The following is a 23,201-nucleotide window of genomic DNA, read 5'->3' as shown; positions in this document are numbered from 1 at the left end:
ATGGAGTTTAATGTGGAAAAGTGTGAGGTAATTCACTTTGGCAGGAATAACAGATGTGTAGAGTATAGGGCTAACAGTAGGACTCTGAATAGTGTGGATGAACACAGGGATCTAGGCGTATGTGTACATAGATCCCTGAAAGTTGGGAATCAAGTAGATTCAAGTAGGGCTGTTAGGAAGGCATATGGTGTCTTGGCGTTTATTGGTAGGGGGATTGAATTTAGGAGCTGCAGCGTCATGTTGCAACTGTACAAAGCTCTGGTGCGGCCGCACTTGGAGTATTGTGTGCAGTTCTGGTCCCCACATTATAGGAAGGATGTGGAGGCTTTGGAGAGGGTGCAGAGGAGGTTTACCAGGATGTTGCGTGGTATGGAGGGGAGGTCCTATGAGGAGAGACTGAGGTATTTGAGGTTGTTTTCGTTAGAAAGAAGGCGGCTAAGAGGGGACCTTATTGAAACATATAAGATGATAAGAGGTTTAGATAGGGTGGACAGTGATAGCCTTTTTCCTCGGATGGAGAAAGCTAGCACGAGGGGGCATAGCTTTAAATTAAGGGGTGGTAGTTATAGGACGGATGTCAGGGGTAGGTTCTTTACCCAGAGGGTGGTGAGGGATTGGAATGCCCTGCCTGCTGCAGTTGTAAATGCGCCTAGTTTGAACATAAGAACATAAGAACATAAGAAATAGGAGCAGGAGTAGGCCATCTGGCCCTTCAAGCCTGCCCCGCCATTCAATAAGATCATGGCTGATCTGTCGTGGCTCAGTTCCACTTTCCCGCCCTCTCCCCATAACCCTTAATCCCCTCTCTTATCAAAAACCCATCAACCCGCTTCTTAAAAATATTTAGCGAGGCAGCCTCCAGTTTGGGGGCGTTTAAGAGATCCGTGGATAGGTTTATGGATGGAAAGGGTTTTTAACTGGTCGGCGCAACATCGTGGGCCAAAGGGCCTGTTCTGCGCTGTAATGTTCTATGTTCTCTCTTCCACCTTCTTCCATCAAAAAAAGATATAAAAGGCTGAAGTCCTGTACCAACCAACTGGAGAACAGCTTTTTCCCTACTGCCATCAGACTTTTGAAACCTACCTTGCATTACCTTTCTCTACACTCAAGCTATGATTATAACACTACATTCTGCACTCTCTCGTTTCCTTCTCTATGAATGCTTTGTCTGTATAACATGCAAGAAACAATACTTTTCACTCTATGCTAATACATGTGACAATAATAAATCAATCAAATCAAAATCAAAGTTCAAAGTCAATTCTGAGAAGTGGTATGGGATCTTTTATACCAAGTGTAAAACTTCTTTTGAACATCTCATCTAAGCTTCATCAATATTCCGAGTTTTGCCCATTTTTATTATTTAGCGAGTTCAATTTCCCCAAGCCAAGTGATTGGCTTCTCATTTGCTCAGTTTAACTAGTACACCACTTAATCTATAGAGGGGACACTCCCCAGTAACGTGAAGCATTGTTTATGTCTTTCCACAAGTGCAGAGGGACTCGTACTGAGGCCTTAGTGGTAGAGGTTGGCTGCAGAGAGGCCCTGAACCTATTTAAAAAGGAACATTCTCACCATGGTAGTTCAAAGCCTGCCATTTGACAGTTTGTTACAAAGAACTCATCAGTGATTTCTCATGTTTCCTATTCCTTGATCTATTTGCTGGTAGATTTTGCTCAGGGAGGTTGCTCCATATGGGATGCTGAGATAGCGGGGCAAATTTTCACATTCTGCCCGCCACAAGAATCATCGGGGGCGAGGGGCAAACTATGGAAAGGTCCATTGACATTGGATGGGATTTTACAGTTTCTGGGCAAGCATGGCTGGAAAATCCCACCAAGTAGATGGATTAGCAGAGCATCATGGAATGGTGAGCTGTTGCACGGATTATGGGTTTGTGTCAATTGGCAAATGTGGGGTGGGGAGGAAACAGGGGAAGCGATCATGAGAGAGGGTTCCAGTTATGATGTGGATTGTTGGATTCAACTGAGTGTCAAGAAGATGTGTGTGTGGGATAACCGATGATGTGCAGATGCCAGCGTCGGCCTGGAGTAAAACAGAAAGAAATCCCACAACACCAGTTTAAAGTCCAAACAGGTTTATTTGTAGCAAAAGCCGCAAGCTTTTGGGACAGCCTGTCCCTTTGTCACAGGCTGTCCTGAAAGCTTGCAGCTTTTGCTACAAATAAACCTGTCTAGGATTATCAATGCCAGGGAAGTACACGGTACTCTGCTGCAGAGGATGGTAGGGCAAGTGCCAAGGTCTGAGGTGTTGCAGCACACACATGCAGCAAGTGTGGTGGTGGTAATAGGTTGTTTCTGGTTTTGTCCTTTGCTGCTGTTTCCTTCAGATGTTCTGAAGGACAGAATCCTGTCAGGCATCACTCCCTGGTATTTTGGCTTGGGATCATGTATTGGTTTCTAGCCATCCATGTAGATGTGCAATTATTTTTAACATTGCTGCTGTGGAATCCACTGGTATGGTTTTAGAGATATTCACCGTGAGATGCCATGTGACATCAACTTTGTAATGTCTTTGATGAGAATCAGCTCCAAGGTGTATTCCCTGATCCCCAACACATTCCCCTCCCATGAGTGACAGTTCCCTCCCAGGCCCTGTTCCATTCCCTTCCCACTGAGTGAAATTTTTTAGGTGTTTCCCCCCCCCCCCTGCCAAAATTATAGTTAAGAAAGCACATCAACACCTTTTCTTTCTCAGAAGACTACGGAAATTTGGCGTGTCAGCTATGACTCACACCAACTTTTACAGAAGCACCATAGAAAGCATTCTTTCAGGTTGCACCACAGCTTGGTACGCTCTGTTCTGCCCAAGACCACAAAGAACTACAAAATGTTGAGAATGTAGACCATCCCATCACACAAACCAGCCTCCCACTGACTCTGTCTACACTTCCCACTGCCTCGGAAAAGCAGCCAGCATAACTAAGGACCCCAGGCACCTCAGACATTCTCTCTTCCACCTTCTTCCTTCAGGAAAACGATACAAAAGTCTGAGGCCACGTACCAACTGACTCAAGAACAGCTTCTTTCCTGCTGCTGTCAGACTTTTGAATGGCTCTACCTTGCATTCAGTTGATCTTCCTCTCCCCTCCCCAGCGATGACTGTAACACTACATTCTGCACTCCATCCTTTCCTTCTCTATGAAAGGTATGCTTTGTTAAGAGACAATACTTTTTACTGTATATTAATACATGTGACAATAATAAAATCAAATCAGTACCCCCCCCCCCGGCTCCTTCCATTCCTCCCCCGCTGAATGACAGCTCCCTCCCGGGACCCCGTTCCATTCTCCCGGGTCACGTTCCATTCCTCCCCCGCTGAATGACAGCTCCCTCCCGGGACCCCGTTCCATTCTCCCGGGTCACGTTCCATTCCTCCCCCGCTGAATGACAGCTCCTTCCCGGGGCCCCGTTCCATTCTCCCGGGTCACGTTCCATTCCTCCCCCGCTGAATGACAGCTCCTTCCCGGGGCCCCGTTCCATTCTCCCGGGTCACGTTCCATTCCTCCCCCGCTGAATGACAGCTCCTTCCCGGGGCCCCGTTCCATTCTCCCGGGTCACGTTCCATCCTCCCGGCTCACGTTCCATCCTCCTCCCGAGGCGCCCCGTTCCATTGCCCTCCCGCTGAGTGACAGTTCCCGCCCCTCGCGCCGGCTCCCGGGCACTTCCTCTGCGAGCCGCCCCATCCGCTCGCGCTCATTTGCTGCTCTGCAAAGATGGCGTGGAGGTGCACCGTGTCGAATTTGCGAGTGGTGGCTTCCCTGTGCCTGCGCTCTCCGGCCACCTGGCAGCCCCCGCACAGGACGGTGCGGATGGTCTGGCCGCTGCGGAGCCTGAGCACCGGCAGACCGGCCCTCTCCGGTGCGTCCACCTTACCTTATGTGTGTTTCAGGGGGAGTTGCGTGGGGGCGTTTGGTCAGAGGGCAGCAGCAGTAAGTTGAGCAGCAGCTTGCCTGAGCAAAGTCAAGCCCAGGTCATGTAGCAACTTCGCAATGGAGCGTTTTTATGAAAGTCCGAAGCCGAAGAATGCAGCTTTATATTTGCAAATGCTGGGCCTGGTTTGAATGTGTGTTTCCCTCCTGCTTTGATGCATTTTTATTTAATGTGCAATGAATTGTAACAGTTCGCTGTTGGGGCAATCAGGAGGATTAAGGTGAGAAGTTAGTTAATGGGTCACCCAGCTGGAGCTGTTTGAATGTTTAAATTTTGCCCTTTAACAAGCAGTGTTTCCTAATGCTTCTCGTAAATTTTGCATCCCGTGATCTTGTTACCTGGAGCAGAGTTTTGTTGAAATGCATTTGTTTTTAAAATCAAATGCATTCACTTTAATGGGTATATTTTTTAAAGGATTGTTCGCTGAGGGAATGCCACGCAGTGTGCGTCCTTCCAATTGCCCTCTGATCCGAGTGCCCCCTTCAGTCTGGATCCCTCCACAGTCCCGTGGACTTTCGTACCTGTGGCGGGTTTAATAACTCTTTTATCTGTAAAGTTCATTTATGGGCTGAAGTTGGAAGTTTTCGTATCAGAACGCTGGCATTTCTCAGCAAGTCTTTGGATGGGTCTCGCCAAAGTATAGAAAAATTTCATCAGCATATAATCTGTGACTAAGTAAGGAATTGTATATTTAACTAAAAAAAACTTCTAATTGTCCTGTGTATAGAATCCCTACAGTACAGAAGGAGGCCATTTGGCCCATCGAGTCTGCACCGGCTCTCCGAGCATCTTACCCAGGCCCTATCCCTGTTCCACCTAACCTATACATCTTTGGACACTAAGAGGCAATTTAGCATAGCCAATCCACCTAACCTGCACAGCTTTGGAGGCACAGCACAGGAACAGGCCCTTTGGCCCACCAAGTCTACGTTGATCACATTGTCCTACCTAGACCAACCGCCTATATCAGTCTATATCCTGCCTGTTCATGTGCCTGTCCAGATAAGTCTCAAATGTCACTATTGTATCTGTCTCAGCTGTCTCACTTGGCAGTGCATTCCAGACCCCCAACCACCCTTTGTATAAAAAAACTGCACGTCTCCACTGAACCTTCCCCCCCCGCCCCTTTTACCTTGAACTTGAACTTGTGCCTCCTTGTGATTGTCACTTCTGCCCTAGGAAAAAGCTTCCAACTGTTCACCTTATCTACACCCCTCATAATTTTATGAACTTCTATCAGGTCACCCCTCAGCCTCTGTCTTTTCAGGGAGAACAATCCCAGTTTATTCAAACTCTCCTCATTGGACACATAGCACAGATACGGGGAGAACACACAAACTCCACACAGTCACTCGAGGATATAATTGAATGAGAAATGGAACCCAGAAAACAAAATAATACATGGAGCATAATCGTGGCAGAGGGTGGTGGGGACCTGGAATGCAGTGCCCTGTTTTGTGTGATTTCAGGCTGAAACCATCTTGAGATTGTATGTTGACTCATTTTTTTGGATTTCCAGTGCTTTGTGACATTCCTACTTGAATGAGCAGGTTAACATCATGTTGCCAGGAACTCCGGTTCAATTCCGGTCTTGGGTGAGCGTCTTTGTGGAGTTTGTCTGCGTGGGTTTCCTCTGGGTGCTCCAGTTTCTTCCCACATTCCAAAGATATGCAGGTTAGGTGGATTTTGTCATGTTAAATTGTCCCTGAGTGTCCCAAAATGTGTAGGTTAGACAGTAAATGTGTGGGGTTATGGTGGGCAAAAGGGCCTGTGTGAGGTACTCTGTCAGAGTGAATTGGTGCAAACTTGATGGGCCGAATGGCCTCCTGCACTCTTGGGATTCTATGACCCAATCGATGCCAGTGTTGTAGCTGTATTGGAGAAGCTTGGCTACAGGAACTGTTAGTTCTGGAGCATGTGTTCAGTACTACTGCTGGGATGTTGTGCAGATCCATCACCATTGATGAATCTAGTGCATTACACTGTTTCTTGATATCATGTGGAGTGAATCAAATTGGCTGAAGACATCTCTGATGTTTGGGACCTGAAGATGAAGAGATGGATCATTTGCTTGATGTCTTTTGTGCTTGTGTGCTGGCTTCCCTTGTTAGGATCAGGGGATATTTGTAGGCCGCCCTCCTCCAGTTAGTCGTTTAATTGACCAACACCATTTAAGATTATGGCAGGGCTACAGATCTTTGACCTGGTCTGTTGGTTGTGGGCTTGCAAACACTTAGTTCTGTCTGTAGCTACTGTTTCTGCAGTTTAGCATGTAGTCCTGTGTTGTAACTTCCCTCGGCCAGCTCGTGTCACCAAGCCATTACCAATGACAGATTTTGCAGTCTCTGACTCAAAAGTACATTTTGTGCCTTAGCTACACTCAGTGCTTCTCCCAAGTGGCGTTGCTGGCCTTCATAGCGAGGGGGATTGAATATAAAAGTAGGGAGGTCTTGCTGCAGCTGTATAGGGCATTGGTGAGGCCGCAGCTGGAGTACTGTGTGCAGTTTTGGGCGCCGCACCTGCGCAAAGATATTTTGGCCTTGGAGGGAGTGCAGAGGAGGTTTACTAGGCTGATACCGGAGTTGAGGGGGTTGAGCTATGAGGAGAGGCTGAATAAACTAGGCTTGTACTCGTTGGAGTTTAGAAGAATGAGGGGAGATCTCATTGAGACGTATAAGATGATGAATGGGATGGATAGGATGGATAGGATAGAGGTGGAGAGACTCTTCCCACTCAAAAAAGACAGTAGGACTAGGGGGCACAGCCTCAAGATAAAGGGGGGGCGGTTTAGAACGGAGTTGAGGAGGAACTTCTTCACTCAAAGGGTGGTGAATCTCTGGAATTCTCTGCCTGTTGGAAGTGGTGGAGGCTGCCTCGCTAAATATTTTTAAGACGCGGGTTGATGGGTTTTTAAGAGAGGGGATTAAGGGTTATGGGGAGAGGGCGGGAAGGTGGAACTGAGCCACGACAGATCAGCCATGATCTTATTGAATGGCGGGGCAGGCTCGAGGGGCTAGATGGCCTACTCCTGCTCCTATTTCTTATGTTCTTATGAATACTGTCTCAGCAGCTGAGAGAGGTCAGTAGGCTGCCCATGTTTGACCTGAGACTTCATGGGGACAATGTTGAGGACTCCTAGGCAAACTCTTCTGACTGTATGTCACTGTGCCACTGGTGGGGTCTGTCCTGCTGATGGACAGATCATAACCAGGGATGGTGATAGATCTGGGATATTGTCTGTAAAATGAGTATGATGATGTCTGACTGTTGCTTGACTAATCTGTGCAAGCCTCCTCTCAATTTTGGCACAAGCCCCCCATATGTTAGTAAGAAGGACTTTGCATGGTAATCTGGGCTGGCCGTGCTATTGTCATTTGTGATGCCATCCAGTTTTATTCCTCCTTGATTTTTTGGTTTGATACAACTGAGTGGTATGTTCAGCCAAAGAGTCAACTATATAGTGCAAGTCTGGTGTAAAGTGTAGGCCAGACCAGGTAAGGGCAGCAGATTTTCTTTCATAAAGGGCATTAATGAATCAGATGGGGTTTTATAATAATCAGATACACATGTGATCAGCTCCCAGGTCTATGTTGACCTGTGCGATATGCAAGAATTGGCACCCTCCCAACTTCTCCGTTCCTCACTTATGGTAACGATACAGTTGTGTAACTTGTTTTTTATTCGTTCAGTGGATGTGGGTGTCACTGGCCAGGCCGGCATATATTCCTTATACCTCATTGCCCTTGAGAAGGTCATGGTGAACTATCATTTTGAACGACTCGGGTCTCATTATGTAGAGTTCAGAGGCTCTGTTGTTGTGCCATAGTGGATGACACGCCAACATTGAGTGAGTTCAGTGTGACTAATAATAGACTGTGGTGAGCTGTCCTTTTTAAACAAGGATCTGATCATTTGGGTGATTGAACAACTGGTGCATAAACCTCTGCATATGTTGTTGGTGGAGCACACCACTGTTGGAGGATGAATTGTGAACGACAGACATACTACGTAACTTCCACTTGTTAATGAGCTAACAGTTACTTTGTTTTTAAACCTGATGTAACCTTATCAGAGGTAGGCGAAGTGCTGTTAGTGGATATCCTGTAACTGTACTTACTGAGTCAGAGGATATGTATGTAAATAACAGTACCATCAGAGCCACAGATGTTGATCAAATTATACATCCATTTTAAAGATGGTCAGGAAGATATTCCAGCTTGCAAAGATAAATAAGGGGATACAAGAAGTGGCCGTGGTAACTTGTTCACGTTGGAAGGGTGGGAAAGGATGGAGGTAAAGGTGTATCGGGAGCACTGGGGAAGGGGACAGAATACCAAACCATCAAATGGCAAAGGCATTGATGTAAGTAAAACGGAAAAATCGAAAGGGAATAAAACTGGATGGCATCACAAATGACAATGGGAAGCGCATCAGAGGTAGAGATGAGACCTTGCGTAAATGGCATTGAGGAAAAATTGCACCCAGTTTAGACTGAACTGGAAGAACTGAATGAGTCAGACACATAAGCAAGCTTTCATTTTGACAAGATAGGTTGAGAAAATCTTACAGGGGTAAGTGGGATGTTTACATGGGCAACTTATACATAATCCTCTTAAAAATCCCATGTGACTGTGTAAGAGGGCACAGTAAAGTATGATACCTGAAACAAGTAAGGAACTAAGTTTGACTGTTCTAGGAAGTATGTGCAATGGAAAAGTAAATTGCTGTGTGCGCATTTCTAATAGAAGCTGTGTTGATGTAAATTATTCCATTCAGTAATAATATTTTCTCATTAGTGGTAATTCTGTAGTGTCTCCATTACAGGAATGTGCAGTTGTAATATGTGACAAACTGAGTTGATTGATTATTGTCACATGTATTGGTATACAGTGAAAAGCAAAAGCATACTGTTCATCGAGAAGCAAAGGAGACGGTGCAGAATGTAGTGTTACAGTCATAGTTAGGGTGCAGAGAAAAATCAACTTACTACATGGTAAGTCTGTTCAAAGGTCTGATGACAGCAGGGAAGAAGCTATTCTTACATAGGCAATCTCTTTTTAAAATGTGGATATGGGAGTTTATAATGGGGATGTGTCCAGATTTGATAAGATTACATTAACGTGTAAATTAATTATTAGACAATAGTGAGACTGGGTCAGGGTATTGATGGGGAATCAGTTACTTTTGTCAGCATGTTGGCCAAAGCAAACCCAAAACTAGTAGTTTAACCAGTGTGTCTGTACATCTTATTAACCAATTCCACATGGAATATTGAAGTCACCATCACTGCTATTATCTGAAAGGATAAGGTTCAACAGTATGTATTTGTGTATGAAATGCATTGCCTTCAGTCATCACCTACACTGGGCAAGAAGTATTTTGTGAATGTACAGATCTTGGGGTGAAACATGGGTGGAGCTTTGAGTGTGGCGATCAAACATGTATTTGGAATGAAAGGTGAGAGGTAGCTGAAGAAGGTGAATATGGCGATTTGGTTTGCTGCTCATACAAATGCACCAAGGATACCATTTGAAACATGCCAGGAGACACAGAGGTGTAATTATGAGCTTATTCGAGGTGAATTGAAGCCTAGGTCACTGCCAGCTTATCAGGAAGGCAAAGGGGGTAAGGTTGGGATAAACCAGGGTTAGGATGGGGGGGTACGGTATACTCAAATTATATACTATTGGTTCATTCGGAAATAATGTGTTTGAAACTATCCAACGTGTTATAATACTGTTATTGGAGGAATGTCCACTCAAGTCAGTGAAACTGGATCTTCAGGTCAGTTTGATGGAAAAATATAAAAGAAAATCTCGCCCAGGGTGGTATTCTTGCAGTTTTTGAATAAATGTAGACGCTGGTGTAATGAAGGTTCACGTTAGATAGAAGGCCAGGAGGCAAATACAGAAAGAGAAATGAGCTGCAGAGGAAAAACAGAAACGTTAACAAGAGAAGACGATGCTGAAGGAAAATGTAAGTTGATTGCGGTGCAATTAATAAAAGAAATTGCAGAAAGAAAACTAGAACACAAATATACAAAAATGAGGACGTCCAATTTAAGTTGCTACATTGAGGGCTTTCAGGTTCTGCTAAACCAAGGAGATCAAACCTTTCATTTTGCGTGAAAATTTCTTCTTTTTCTCTCACTCACAGGGCCAGTGAGCAAATTTTGCAAAATGAAGAATTAGAAATTTATCTTGCTATTATCAAAACAACACTGTGCATTTTTTTCATGAACAAACTTCAAATCAGTTTACTTTTCTTGTCACATACTGAAGATGGATTTAGTGAGATGGCTGGCACTGCAGTGGCTACACCAAGGTGGGAGGTGATTTCTAAATGATCTGACATTGCTAAACAAGTTACTCATCATGCATTTGAATCACCTCTTGTTTACCTGCGTATGCACAACCCAGCTTCGTGGCTTTCAGGGGACAGATCAGATCAACTCCACCGCATAGCACATACTAAGACTCTGGAATTCCCTCCCTAAACCTCTGTGCTGCTTTTAAAACAACATATCTGGGTGTTAACTGGAAAATGAATAAATAGATAGCCTCAGGAACCCAAGCGGTGATGCATTTCATAACATAAATATGTTTTTAAACAGTTCTCTGTTGATAATTGAATTGAGTCATATGGAAATCGCAGCAACCCTACAATGCAGAAGGAGGCCATTCAGCCCATCAACATAAGAAATAGGAGCAGGAGTAGGCCATCTAGCCCTTCGAGCCTGCCCCACCATTCAATAAGATCATGGCTGATCTGAAGTGGATCAGTTCCACTTTTCCGCTTTCTCCCCATAACCCTTAGTTCCCTTATCTGTCAAAATCTATCTACCCGTGACTTAAATATATTTAGCGAGTTAGCCTCCACCAGTTCAACGGGCAGAGAATTCCAGAGATTCACCACCCTTTGAGTGAAGAAGTTCCTCCTGCTATCCTTTCTAAGCGGGAAGAATCTCTCTACCTCTATCCTATCCATCCCTTTCATTATCTTATACGTCTCTATAAGATCCCCCCTCATCTCTCTAAACTCCAGCGAGTACAGACCTTGTCTATTTAGTCTCTCTTCACAGTCCAACCCCCTCATCTCTGATATCAGCCTATTGAACGACCTCTGCACTCCCTCCAAGGCCAAAATATCCTTGCGCAAGTGCGGCGACCAAAACTGCACACAGTACTCCAGCTGCAGCCTCACCAGTACCCTGTACAGTTGCAGCAAGACCTCCTGCTTTTATCTTCTATCCCCCTCGCTATAAAGGCCAGCATACCATTTGCCTTCTTGATCACCTGCAGACTGGGTTTTTGCGACTCATGCACAAGGACCCCCAGGTCCCTCTGCACCGTAGCATGCTGCAGCTTTTCGCCCTTTAAGTAGTAATCCCTCCTACTATTATTTCTGCCAAAGTGGATAACTTGCTAACATTATACTCCATCTGCCAGGTCCTCGCCCACTCACTCAGCCTATCCAGATCCCTCTGCAGACTTTCCACACCCTCCGTGCAATTTGCTTTTCCACTCAAGCCTGCGCTGATAACAATCCCACCCAGGCCCTATCCCCGTAAACCCACATATATACCCTGCTAATCTCCCTGATGCTAGGGGCAATTTAGCATGGGCAATCCACCTAATCCACACATCTTTGGAGTATTGGAGTAAACCAGAGCACCCAGAGGAAAAGCACGCAGACACGGAGAGAATGTGCAAACTCAGCATTGCTAACCATTGTGCCACTGTCCTGCTCTTCCAAAGAAGGAAATTAAAGGAAGTGTCTTTTTTTTTAAGTCATTGTATTTCAGTCGTGACACCAGGCTAATGTGTGGTTTCATTTGAATGCTTTAATTTATGATTTCTGGTGCAAGATCCAAAGTAGCTTCTTTGCTCGGGCATTTATAGTTTTATTAAAGAAAAAGATCATCAGGTTGTACTTAATATGTAAACATTATGATATGTGGATTGCCAAACTTTAGACAACATGTTTTATTACATTTGGTGTTGGCTGATTATGTATTACAGCCCGTAAGTTTACAGACAAACATGAATGGGTAACGGTTGAGAATGGAATTGGTACAGTGGGCATTAGCAATTATGCTCAGGTGGGTACTTTCTTTATTACCATCCTGTGTAATTCTTCTATCAGTCCTTCACTTTTGAACTCCGCGATATTATCTGTGCTAGTTTAAGTGCACAAGATTTGCTTGAATGTTTCTGGACTTAGTCCATTGTTCAGTTTGGCGTTGCAAGATCAGCTTTTCCTAATCAAGTTTTAGTCTTGGCGTTTATTATCAGTGAGACCAAGGTACACTTTACTATCAGCACTTGTGACCCTTCTGTAAAAAATTGTTCTAATTTATCATTGTGAATAAATTTTATTGGCATGAAAGTGGGAAACTACTAAATAAACTTTGTAGGCATGAACACAGGAATGCAGTCGAGCCCTGTGATTCTTAAAATATAAAAGTCAGACTTGTTAAATTTTTTTAAAGCTTAGTTTTTTGCAAAAAACTATAGTCTTTAGTTATTGTTTGTTAAAATACGAATTTCTCAGAAAAAAATCAATTTAGTTGTGTTAAATATTGTGCCTGTAAGAGCACCAGTCTGTTTAAAACAGTATGCGACTTTGAAGATCTAGTCTAGCAAGGGGATCTAGCACTTCGCTACCGACAAAATATCTTGCACTGAAAAATATGTGCCTTAAGTTTTAAACATATCATTCAGTCCAGCAAATGAGCTAATCTACTTATTGAAACCTGACACCATCCAGGATAGAGCATCCCTTGACTGTCACCCCATCCACACCTTTAAATGTTGACTCCCTCCAACGTTGGTGCACTGTGGCTGCAGTGGGTAACATTTACAATTTGCACTGCAGCACCTTACTGAGGCTTCTTCAGCAGCACTTTCCAAACTTGGAGCCACTGCTACCTTGAAGAACGACAGCAGCAGCAGTAATGCCATTACCCACAAGTTTCCCTCCAAGTCACACACATTGTTGACTTGGAAATATATTGCCATTCATCCTGGACTTCCCTTCCCAACAGTGCTGCAGGTCTACGTACACCACATAAGCTGCAACAGCTCAAGAAGGAGGCTCACTACAGCTTTCTCGAGGGCAATTGGGGATGAGCAATAAATGCTGGTATTGGCATTGATTCCCACATAGGTGAATGATTAACGACAATGGACTCTCTCCTCACATCTTTGAAGCTTATGGGGGGAACAGAGGAAGGGTAACTTTAAACATCGACAGTACAACTAAGAAAAAGGAAATATTGGGTATGTAATGTTAAAAGCATTAAATCTTGGAAGGGCGGTGTAAATAGCTAAAATATATTTCCTTCCAGCTTTCATATTAAAATTGTGTGCAGAACTTCAGATTTTGCTTGTTTTGTAATCAAAGACTTAGTGCAAACATCCTGACTCAAAATATTCCAACACAAACCAGGAGGGGATTTGTTATAATTTTAGCTTGTTGTTGAATTTGCTTTTTAAGTGAAATGTCAGCAAATAGTAAACATTTAACCCAAACAGTGTGTATTCATATAAATGATATCACTTTCTTCTGCTTCATGTTTTGTATATGAAATGTGAAAGATGCTTCAATATCCGTCCGCTAGGTTGCTTACCTGCCTTCTGCCCCTGGCTACACCTTTGGATGAGCTTAGGAATAAATGTTGTGCTTTTAATTCTCAGTTTGGTATACTGTATTACTATTACTGGTCAGTCTATGCATCAGTAAATATTCTTCAGTGTATGGATACATTGCTTTACAATTCACCTCTTCGAATGTTAGGTTTTGGTCAGGGATCTGAGCGCTTAATATCTGACACATGCTCCTATTACGGATCTCTGTTCAACGGTCCCTTATGCCCACCTTTGAAATACTTACCCTCAATAAAATTTTTACATGTTCCCATTCACAACCTACCACCCTTGCTGCAATATTCCCGACTGTCCTGGCCTGAGCCTGAACCTGCACCTTCTCCCTGTATTACCTCATGCCCTCTCCTGGCTCATCTTGTCCTTGACATTAGCCTTTTGACCTCATTTCCCATAAATTACTGATCACCTAATCTGTCCTTCTAATTCATGTCGGAATTGACATTGCCAATGGTCCCCTTTTCCCAAATCCTGCCCCTCCTCCCTTTCAAGACCATCCTTGTCATGACTTGCAAAAGAAAGGTCATCCTTGTCCTTGCTGATCACTTTCCAATTCCCAATCCTCACTGAAATCCTGGAACTTGTCATCTCCCACCTTTCCCATATTTTCATATTTGAATCTCAGAATCAGCAGCATCAATAGCATTCATTTATATAACTGTTTGCACTGTGTATATCCCAAGGCACCACAATGCCTCTGTTTTGAATGAGTTGTAATTTCCTTTTCCCCAGTTAAAGATCGGGAAAACCCAATGAGACAGGAAATTCCCATCTGAAGTAAAGAGACGTTTCTGTGGTCCGCCCTTTGCCCACTTCAATTATGTGGCAGGCAAGGCAGTAGCATTTCGGCGATTGTCTTTAGTACCATTACAAACTCGGTTTTATTGCAACCAATTCCATCTCACTCCCTTGGACCACTTTCTCTGGTCCGACCAACCTTTTTGTTATTTTTTAAAAGTTTTTTAATAAGTGTCACAAGTAGGCTTACATTAACACTGCAATGAAGTAACTTTGAAATACCCAAACACGGGTGGCATGGTGGCACAGTGGTTAGCACTGCTGCCTCACAGCGCCAGGGACCCGGGTTCGTTCCCAGCTTGGGTCACTCTGCGTGCGGACCCTGCACATTCTCCCTGTGTCTGCAAGATGTTTCGTCCCATGGTCTGAAAGACGTGCTGGTTAGGTGCATTGACCATGCTAAATTTTCTCTGTGTACCCGAACAGGCGCTGGAGAGTAGCGACTAGGGGATTGTCATAGTAACTTCATTGCAGTGTTAATGTAAGCCTACTTGTGACACTCATAAATAAAACTATAAACACCTCAGCCTTTGTGTCCTATTTGACCTGAGTTGAGCTTCTAACTCCATATAAACTCCATCAGTAAGACTGCTTACTTCTATCTCTAACAATGCCAATGAAACCACTAGTTGCTAAAACTGCCATTCGTACCTAATGGCACTTGTCATCTCCGGACTGTTATTGCAGTGTTCACAAGGGGGACCATTGATCCTCCAAAGCCTGTAAATTGTAGCTCATTTGCCACAACCTACTCCACCGAGTCTTGCTCAACCTTCACTCCTGATCTCCATGAGCTGCTGACCCTCCATCACCTCCAACTTTCATCTTCGTATGAGGGATATAGTGGTATTGTCACTGGACTTAAAATTCAGAAACCCAGCAAACTGCACTGGGCACCTAAGTTCAAATCCCACCATGGCAGAGAGTGAAATTTGAATTTAATAATAAAAAAAAATTGAAATTAAAAGTCTAATGATGTCCATGAAACCATTATCAATTATTGTTTATTAAAAAACCCATCTGGTTCACTAATGCCCTTTAGGAAAGGAAATCTGCCATTGTTAGGCCTGGCCTGCATGTGGCTCCAGAACCACAGCAGTGTGGTTGACTAGCCAGCAACATCCACATTCCCATAAACAAGCAAAAAAATGTTTACCCCAGTGGTGGGATGAGGCATCTCTATTGATGTTCAGTTGGTTGAACAATATTACATGGTCTGTTTTCATTAACTATGGGCATAGGAATTTATAATTCAAGACATTGATAGAAAATGTGGGAGCTTGAAGAATGTTTTGAAATAGTTTCAAGCTCAAGTGTATCTGTCCACCTGTTGCACAATTGAGAATTAACATTAGTAAATGAGTGCTAAAACTCCTGATGTACAGGATTGTTTTTTCCTTTAGGAAGCATTAGGAGATGTTGTATATTGTGGATTGCCAGAGATAGGCACAAAGTTGAACCAACTGGGTGAGTATTGGCTTTGTTCCATTGTCTTAAACCTGAACACATTTGTGGAGGACTCAATTGATTAGTTAAGTGGAAATAAGTATGGCGCCTGCACCAAGCAAGAGGCCAGCAGGACTCAAGACCAGTCATCTGGACTGCTCTCTTTCACCACCTTGCACCAGATTGAAAAGCAACATTGATTGAAGCTTGGAAAGGAAGACATCTTTGGTCTTTCCCCCTGGCTTGGAGTAGGTGTGTGGCATAGGAAGCCTATTGGAGAATGAAGTGCAAGAGATGCTTGAGTAATTGAAAATGAGTTGGCACATCCAGTTAACATCAAGTGTTTGTGCCTCTAGATGGTGTAACCTAAGGAAGCCATCAGGAAACGAATGCATTGTCAAACATAATCAACACGTTCCTTGAAACAAGAACCTATATTGAAGTAAATTGTCCAATGCTGGAAATGTATGGTACACTATTATGTTTTGCTTCAATATTTAACAGCAGAGGAAATGTGAGTGGCTTTGTACAACACTTGTGTGTAAGCTTATTACACCTCTTTAGCTAACAAAGCAGCATTCATTCTAACCTGAATGAAAACTGTACCAATTTGTTTCTTGTAAAAACGGGAACGGTCCCGTGAAGTAAGCACAATGAAAGCAGATTAAAGTGGCAGTCTTGTATTGTTTTCATCTTTCTCCCCCATTGTGCAGATGTCAACATAGTCCTCTAATCGCTCCAAACAAGCAACCAAGTTAACGCGTTTACTTAAACTAATACAAAGTAATTATTGTCAGCCACTTCCATGGCATCAGTAAAATGTTGAACTTCCAGCTTGATGGAAAGATATTACTGTTGTCAGTTGTTTCAATATATACAAACCTACCTATGAACTCGGAGCAAGACAAATCCAATCATCTCCCTCAATCCTCTCCCTCCCTTTGATATAAATCATAACTGATCTGATTGCAGACCCCCAGCCCTCCTGTCCTGCCTGTCTCCTTTTAACATGGGACTCCCTTGTCAATCAAGAATTTATCTAATGTTTTCAAAAGTAATCATCAGTACTGTACAAAGTGTATTGTGTGGCAAACATTCATTTCTCAGATGAATTTGGTGCTCTGGAAAGTGTGAAAGCTGCTAGTGAATTGTATTCGCCCCTGACTGGAGAGGTAACTGATGTAAATAAGGCTCTTGCTGACAATCCAGGACTAGTCAATAAATCCTGCTACGGAGAAGGTATGTGAATTATTTGTAATAAGCTTAAATAAGGTGGTTTTAACTCTTCAGTATGTTGGAACTACTTTCTGAGATTCCTTTTTTCTAAGCAGAATGTTGTGGCTTTTTTGGCGGGGGGGTGGAATGGTGACAGGAATGTGAGTCTGTCAACCAGTAAAGTGATGTCCATTGTAATAAGATTAGTTTTGTTCTTTTATTTCAAGTCCAGTTATTTGGTGTCATTTAAGATTATGCTTTAAGCGTATTTGGGCCTTGGGCATGAAAGTATTTCAATTAATCATTCTTGAACATAGCTTCATATTGCCTTGCAATTTAGAGTCATAAAGGTTTACAGCTTGGAAGCAGGCTCTACGGCTCAACTTGTCCCTGCCGCCCTTTTTTTTTTATAAACCCCTAAGCTAATCCAAATTGCCATGAATTTGGCCCATAAGCATTTAGATAGCTATCCATGTAACTATCTAAATGCTTTTTAAAAGACAAAATTGTACTTGTCTCTACTACTACCTCTGGCGGCATGTTCAAGATACCACCCTCTGTGTGGAAAAAATTGCCCCTCTGGTCACATTTGTATCTCTCCCCTCTCACCTTAAACCTATGTCCTCTAGTTTTAGACTCCCCTATCTTTGGGAAAAGCCATCTAGCTGATCTGTGCCCCTCATTATTTTATAGACATCTATACAGTCTCCCTTCAGCCCCCTATGCTCCAGAGAAAAAAGTTCCAGTCTTTCCAGTCTCTCCTTATAACTCAATCCATCAAATACTGGTAGCATCTTAGTATATCTTTTCTGCACTTTTTCTAATTTAATAATATCCTTCTTATAATAGTGACCAGAATTGCATACAGTACTCCAAGTGTGGCCTTATCAATGTCTTGTACAATTTCAATAAGACGCTTCAACTCCTGTGTTCAATGTTCTGACTGATGAAACCAAGCATGTCGAATGCCTTCTTAACCACTCTATCCACCTGTGACTCCACTTTCAAAGAGTTATGAACATGTACCCTTAGATCTCTTTATTCTGTAGCTCTTCCCGACGCCCTACCATTAACTGAGTAAGTCCTGCCCTGGTTCAATTTACCAAAATGCATCACCTCGCATTTGTTTAAATTAAACTCCATCTGCCATTCATTAGCCCACTGGCCCAATTGATCAAGATCCAGTTGCAATTGGAGATAACTTCCTTCATTGTCCACTATGCCACCAATCTTAGTGTCATCTGCAAACTTACTAACCATGCCTCCTGTATTCTCATTCAAATCATGAATATAAATGACAACAGTAGACCCAGCACTGATTCCTGAGGCACACCACTGGTCACAAGCCTCCAGTTAGAAAAGCAACTTCCTACAACCACCCTCTAAGCCAATTTTGTATCCATTTTGATACCTCACCCCAGATTCTGTGAGATTTAATCTTATGCAACAACCTACCATGCGGTACCTTGTCAGAAGCCTTGCTGAAGTTCATGTAGACTCAAATTTCCATGATCTGAGCTTCAGTCATCTACCTAAATGTTCACAAAAGAAAGCTTTGCATTTGACATTTCTTCACTGATTCTAATGCTCCTGCCCATACTATTCTCTCTATCGACTTTGCAATGTTATTGTATGTCTCTGCATTCTTGACCAGAACGTGCTGCCAATTTCCATTGGCCAGCAGAAACAACTCTTGTAACATGGTGGATGATGACAGTTTCACTGTATTCCAAACAAATGGGACCAAAATGTTTGTCTTGCTCTTATCCCTTACTCAACTACTGAAGGAGCTCCTGATTCTTGTGTTGGTCTGCAGATCTTTATGCCTTTATCATCAAAATACTTGTTCTCATTCGTTTGTAATTGGGTGACCTTTCATCTGCACAATTCTTTTGATCAGAAACATTCACTACTACAACCCTGCACCCACGTGAATTCATCTTGATGGGACCAGGAAACCTTTCCATGATGACTGCTTTCAGTCCTGGCCTTGTTGCTTTTCGCTGGTCAAATCCTTCATTATTACTCCTCGAAAATCCTGGAGAACAACAACTACAAACTCCTCTTTCCACAAGATGCAGTTACTGCCAACTTCACACAACTGCACCCTCCTATTGTGACCACAAACCTCAAAATTCGAGGCTATGTGCTCAACTTCCCTGCCACCTAATTTTACCAGTCTTTTATATTCCAGCCTTCTTGATTGAGCGATCACTTTATACTCAGTCAGCTACTTAGAAATGTACAGAGTGGGAATGGTTTTGAATCTGGTATCCTCCTCCACTCACTGCTTCCCAACGTACTATTAAACCACTTCCTGAAGCTCAGCACCTTCAATTCGCTCCCGTTCATGTTTCTAATCTCCCCCCGCCCCAACCCATAATATTATTAACACACTGTCCATCCTCTGGCAGCCCTTTCTCAGCATCATTGCTCCCATCATTTCTTCTGTTGCCACTAATCATTGCATCATTTTAAATCTTTCACTTTTTCTTAAGTATTTTGGAATACATTGTTACTTTGAAATTATCTCATTCATACCTCTTTAGACTGTCCAGATCAACTCTGTCTTCAGCCGCAACACTTGAGGTTGTGCTGCTCAAAATCACATACAGGGCACTGCCTGAATGTGAACTCATCTTCTCCCAATCCTCCTGGATTTTTCTGTGCTGCCTTTCTGATTGATAAATCACAAGAAATAGAAGCAGGAGCCCTTCAAGCCTGCCTGCCATTCAATACATTCATGGCTGATCTATGCCGGCCTCTCTTCCTTTTCTGTGCCATTTCTCCATAGACTGCTATCCCTCGATCTGTCGAAAATTTATCCACCTCCACTTCAGATACTTCTAATGATCCAGCCTTCACCACCCTTTACAGCAGAGAATTCCAGAGAATCACTCCAAACCCTTCATCATTCACTGCTATTGTGCTGTTTCCTCAAGGTCCTATTTTATAACTTGCTTATAGACAGGGCCGGGATCATTTTTTGAATTCCTATAATTGGTGTGGACTTTAGTGGAGGGACATTTGTTGGTGGCACGCCTATTATTTTCCTATGTGTGAGATCCCTTTGCCAGTGCTGCATATGAGAGATCTTGGCTTCTGTTTCTCTTTGCATGGTCACCTCTTCTGTGCTTTCTGGCTGCATCCTTGACCCTTTTTCTATCATTTGTGTTTTCCATCTGCAAACAAACGGATCAGCTCCCACATGCAGGTCTTTCTCACCACCTCCATCAATCCCAAAGCTGTGGCTATGTCCTGACTCCCTATTCATGATTCAATCCTACAAGAGCTGAACATGGCTGCTGCTTAATAATGACTCTCTCAAATCCATCCCTGTCCAATTTGACAGCCTTTCAACTTGCCTCCATTAATATTCCTGGATACCATAAACTTAGAACCTTTTCGTTCTACTCATTGCCAAGCAAAGAGACTATTTTCCTCCCACTTCAAAAAGACTGTATGCTTCTGCCCTACCACTGTCCCTCTCCCGTTCCCTGCTACCCCTGCATCACCACCCCCAGACATGTTACTATTTTAGTTTGCCCTGACACTTTGGCATCTCTATCTCTTTGCCTGCCAAATTGATTGGATCATCCCAGTGTTCTGGACTTTGGCTCACTCGTTTCCTCTAGTGGCTGTCATTGCATATAACCTCCACTGTGTAGCACTGATTTGTTTTATTTTGCCACTTCCTCATGTTTGCAGACTCATTGTATTTTCCATCGCTCTCTTTTTGAGCAACGCTGTAAAGGTGAGGATTAGATATTTCACTAGTCACCCAGTGAATTATTTATTGAGACAAATCAGACACACAAGGAAGAAACTGTGAGGCTACAATCTTGACTGTAAGACTAAGTTGGTAATAAAGAAAGGTGATTGCAATAGATATTGCTCTTCCCAGAACAATTTAATTATTGTTCCCACCCCACACTCAGGCAGATATCTCACTTTACTCCTGGAAAAATACTGCATCGACACATTATTGAAATTATTTTTTTTGATAACATTCTTTCAAATAGCTTCAGGTTTTGGCCTATCTTTTATTTACCAAGAGATGGAATGAAGGCCCTTTCCCTTAATTAAATCATTTTGGAAATTCTGAGAACATGTTTTCTGCAAGAAAAAGTATTTGGTTTTAAATAGAACTGAAATTCATCCGATGTAAATCTTGAAATTTCTTCCAAAAATCTCAAATGAGCTTAACACACAATTCTGATGTAACTTAGGAAGTGAAATGTCTGGATATTAATATTTCTGACTTCACATTTCATTCTTTTTATGTGAAACTAGATTTGTTGAAAATAGCAACTTGTGCAGAATTTTTCATGTGTAGTGACCTGATGATTTTTTTGTTTTTGGCAGGCTGGCTTATTAAAATGACGGTTGATAATCCTGCTGAAGTTGATGAATTAATGGATGAAGAGGGTTATGAGAAATTCCTAAAGTCCATTGAAGACTGAGCCACTCTTCATTGCTGGCAATTAAAAGTTGCACGTCTTGTTCCTGTGTACTTTGGCAGTGAGAGTGATGGGCTGTGTACCACAACTCCTGGCTTAACAAGCAAGAGTGATTTATAAGGAGTGCGGTTCAATGTGATCCTCTTAAAAGTAGTCATAATGGAAATAGATGAGATTTCTAAAAATGACAATTAACTTACACAATCCTTCTGGTTTTATGATGTCTCAGCAATTGAAAGATGAGCAATATATTGGCCGTAAATTTTTAACCATTCAACAGTAGGTTGTAATTAACTTCAAATTTGTATTTGATACAATGGAACTAGTCAATAATGTGTAAAGCTGGTTGCTATGGCACTGAATCATGACACGGTCTGTTTTTGACCAATGACACTATGGTTGTGTTGGTGAATTATTTTGTTGTTTTTATTTTCAGGTTATTTTGTTCTCTCGAAAGCCATGATGTCACTCAATTGTAGTTATTTTTCTACAGATAAAACCACAATTTAATGGCAAGTGGCTAATTGGTAATAAAACTTGATATAACTGGAAAATCCCTACAGCTGTTTTATTTTGTGGTTCTGCCTACATTGTATAGTTTATACAAAGTCTACACCTCATCAAGTAATGGTAAATAGCCTTGATTAATTCAGTTTCTGTAATGCAATATTGCTGATTAAAATAAGTTTTTGTGGAAGCTTTCCATCTTGCACTCATCAGGTCAATCACAAGAATACCAATGTCAGAGGAAGCAACAACTTTATCCTGTATGAAAAGAGATCACTGGTTGGCAAGTGGACCCTGGTGTCTCTTTAACAGAGCCATTTGTTGGTTCATTCCTCAGGAAAATGCCTCGACCAATCTGTCAAGTTGCCTGGTTTAAATTTTCAAAGAGTGTTTGGCAGTTAACAGTCACCATTTTCATGCATTCTCCATGGCAACGCCTCTAACAATCATAGTTCACTTGCTGACCAATGGGCATTTTCTTCTCGCACAGAATAAAGTTGTTGTTTCCCCTGACATTGGTATTTTTGCGACTGTCCTAATGAGTTCAAGATGAAAAGCTTCAACAAAATCTTACTTCAACAGTTAAATACTTCATACTTGTAAAGAATCAATTTGATCTTTTGCCATTTTGAAATCTCTAGGTGTTCAGAGAGAATAATAGAAACAACATAAAACAGTGCAGGAGCAATTAACAATATGTACAGCAATCTTTATTGTGATTTGTACCACATTTCTGTTTCGTTATGATTTTTGCTTCTCACTTGAGATGTCAGCTAAGCAGTTTCATGGGCTATAGCTTTCATCCTAGCCTAAAGGAGTGGAATTACTCCAAATTGTAAAGATGATGCTGCAGACAGCATAGGTTCAGCCAGAATCTGGCATATAATTTGGCATATAAAAATTAAGTGTTTTTGGCAGGAGACGTGGGTTTTCACATACAATATAAACAAATGATTTTGATTTGAATTTTTTAATAGAAATATAAATAATTTCAAATGAAGGTGAAGAGGTCCAAGGCTGCCTCTACACAGGGTTTTAGCTACTGTTGAATTAACTGTCCACAGGTTTCCAATGTTTTGAGGGACTTGCAAATCTGAGGGGATCCAGTGTTGTCCCACCAAATATGTAGTTTCTCACACATCAATGTATTTGGTTAA

At 42.5% G+C, this 23,201-nt stretch overlaps 1 protein-coding gene across 1 annotated transcript; it reads left to right on the top strand.

The window, feature by feature from the left end:
* Positions 1-3,701: 3,701 nt before the first annotated feature.
* LOC145341814 (glycine cleavage system H protein, mitochondrial-like) lies at positions 3,702-21,933 on the top strand. The gene is made up of 5 exons (XM_080186767.1): positions 3,702-3,881; positions 11,975-12,054; positions 15,820-15,883; positions 16,970-17,101; positions 21,443-21,933. Exons 1-5 carry the CDS (start codon positions 3,737-3,739, stop codon positions 21,538-21,540), a joined length of 519 nt encoding a protein of 172 aa, XP_080042893.1. The 5' UTR covers positions 3,702-3,736; the 3' UTR covers positions 21,541-21,933.
* Positions 21,934-23,201: the final 1,268 nt, after the last annotated feature.

Source organism: Carcharhinus amblyrhynchos, chromosome 4 (genome assembly GCF_965287045.1).
Source record: "Carcharhinus amblyrhynchos chromosome 4, sCarAmb.v2.hapA, whole genome shotgun sequence".
Classification (NCBI taxonomy): Eukaryota; Metazoa; Chordata; class Chondrichthyes; order Carcharhiniformes; family Carcharhinidae; genus Carcharhinus; species Carcharhinus amblyrhynchos.
This window is presented reverse-complemented; position numbering and strand designations above follow the sequence as displayed.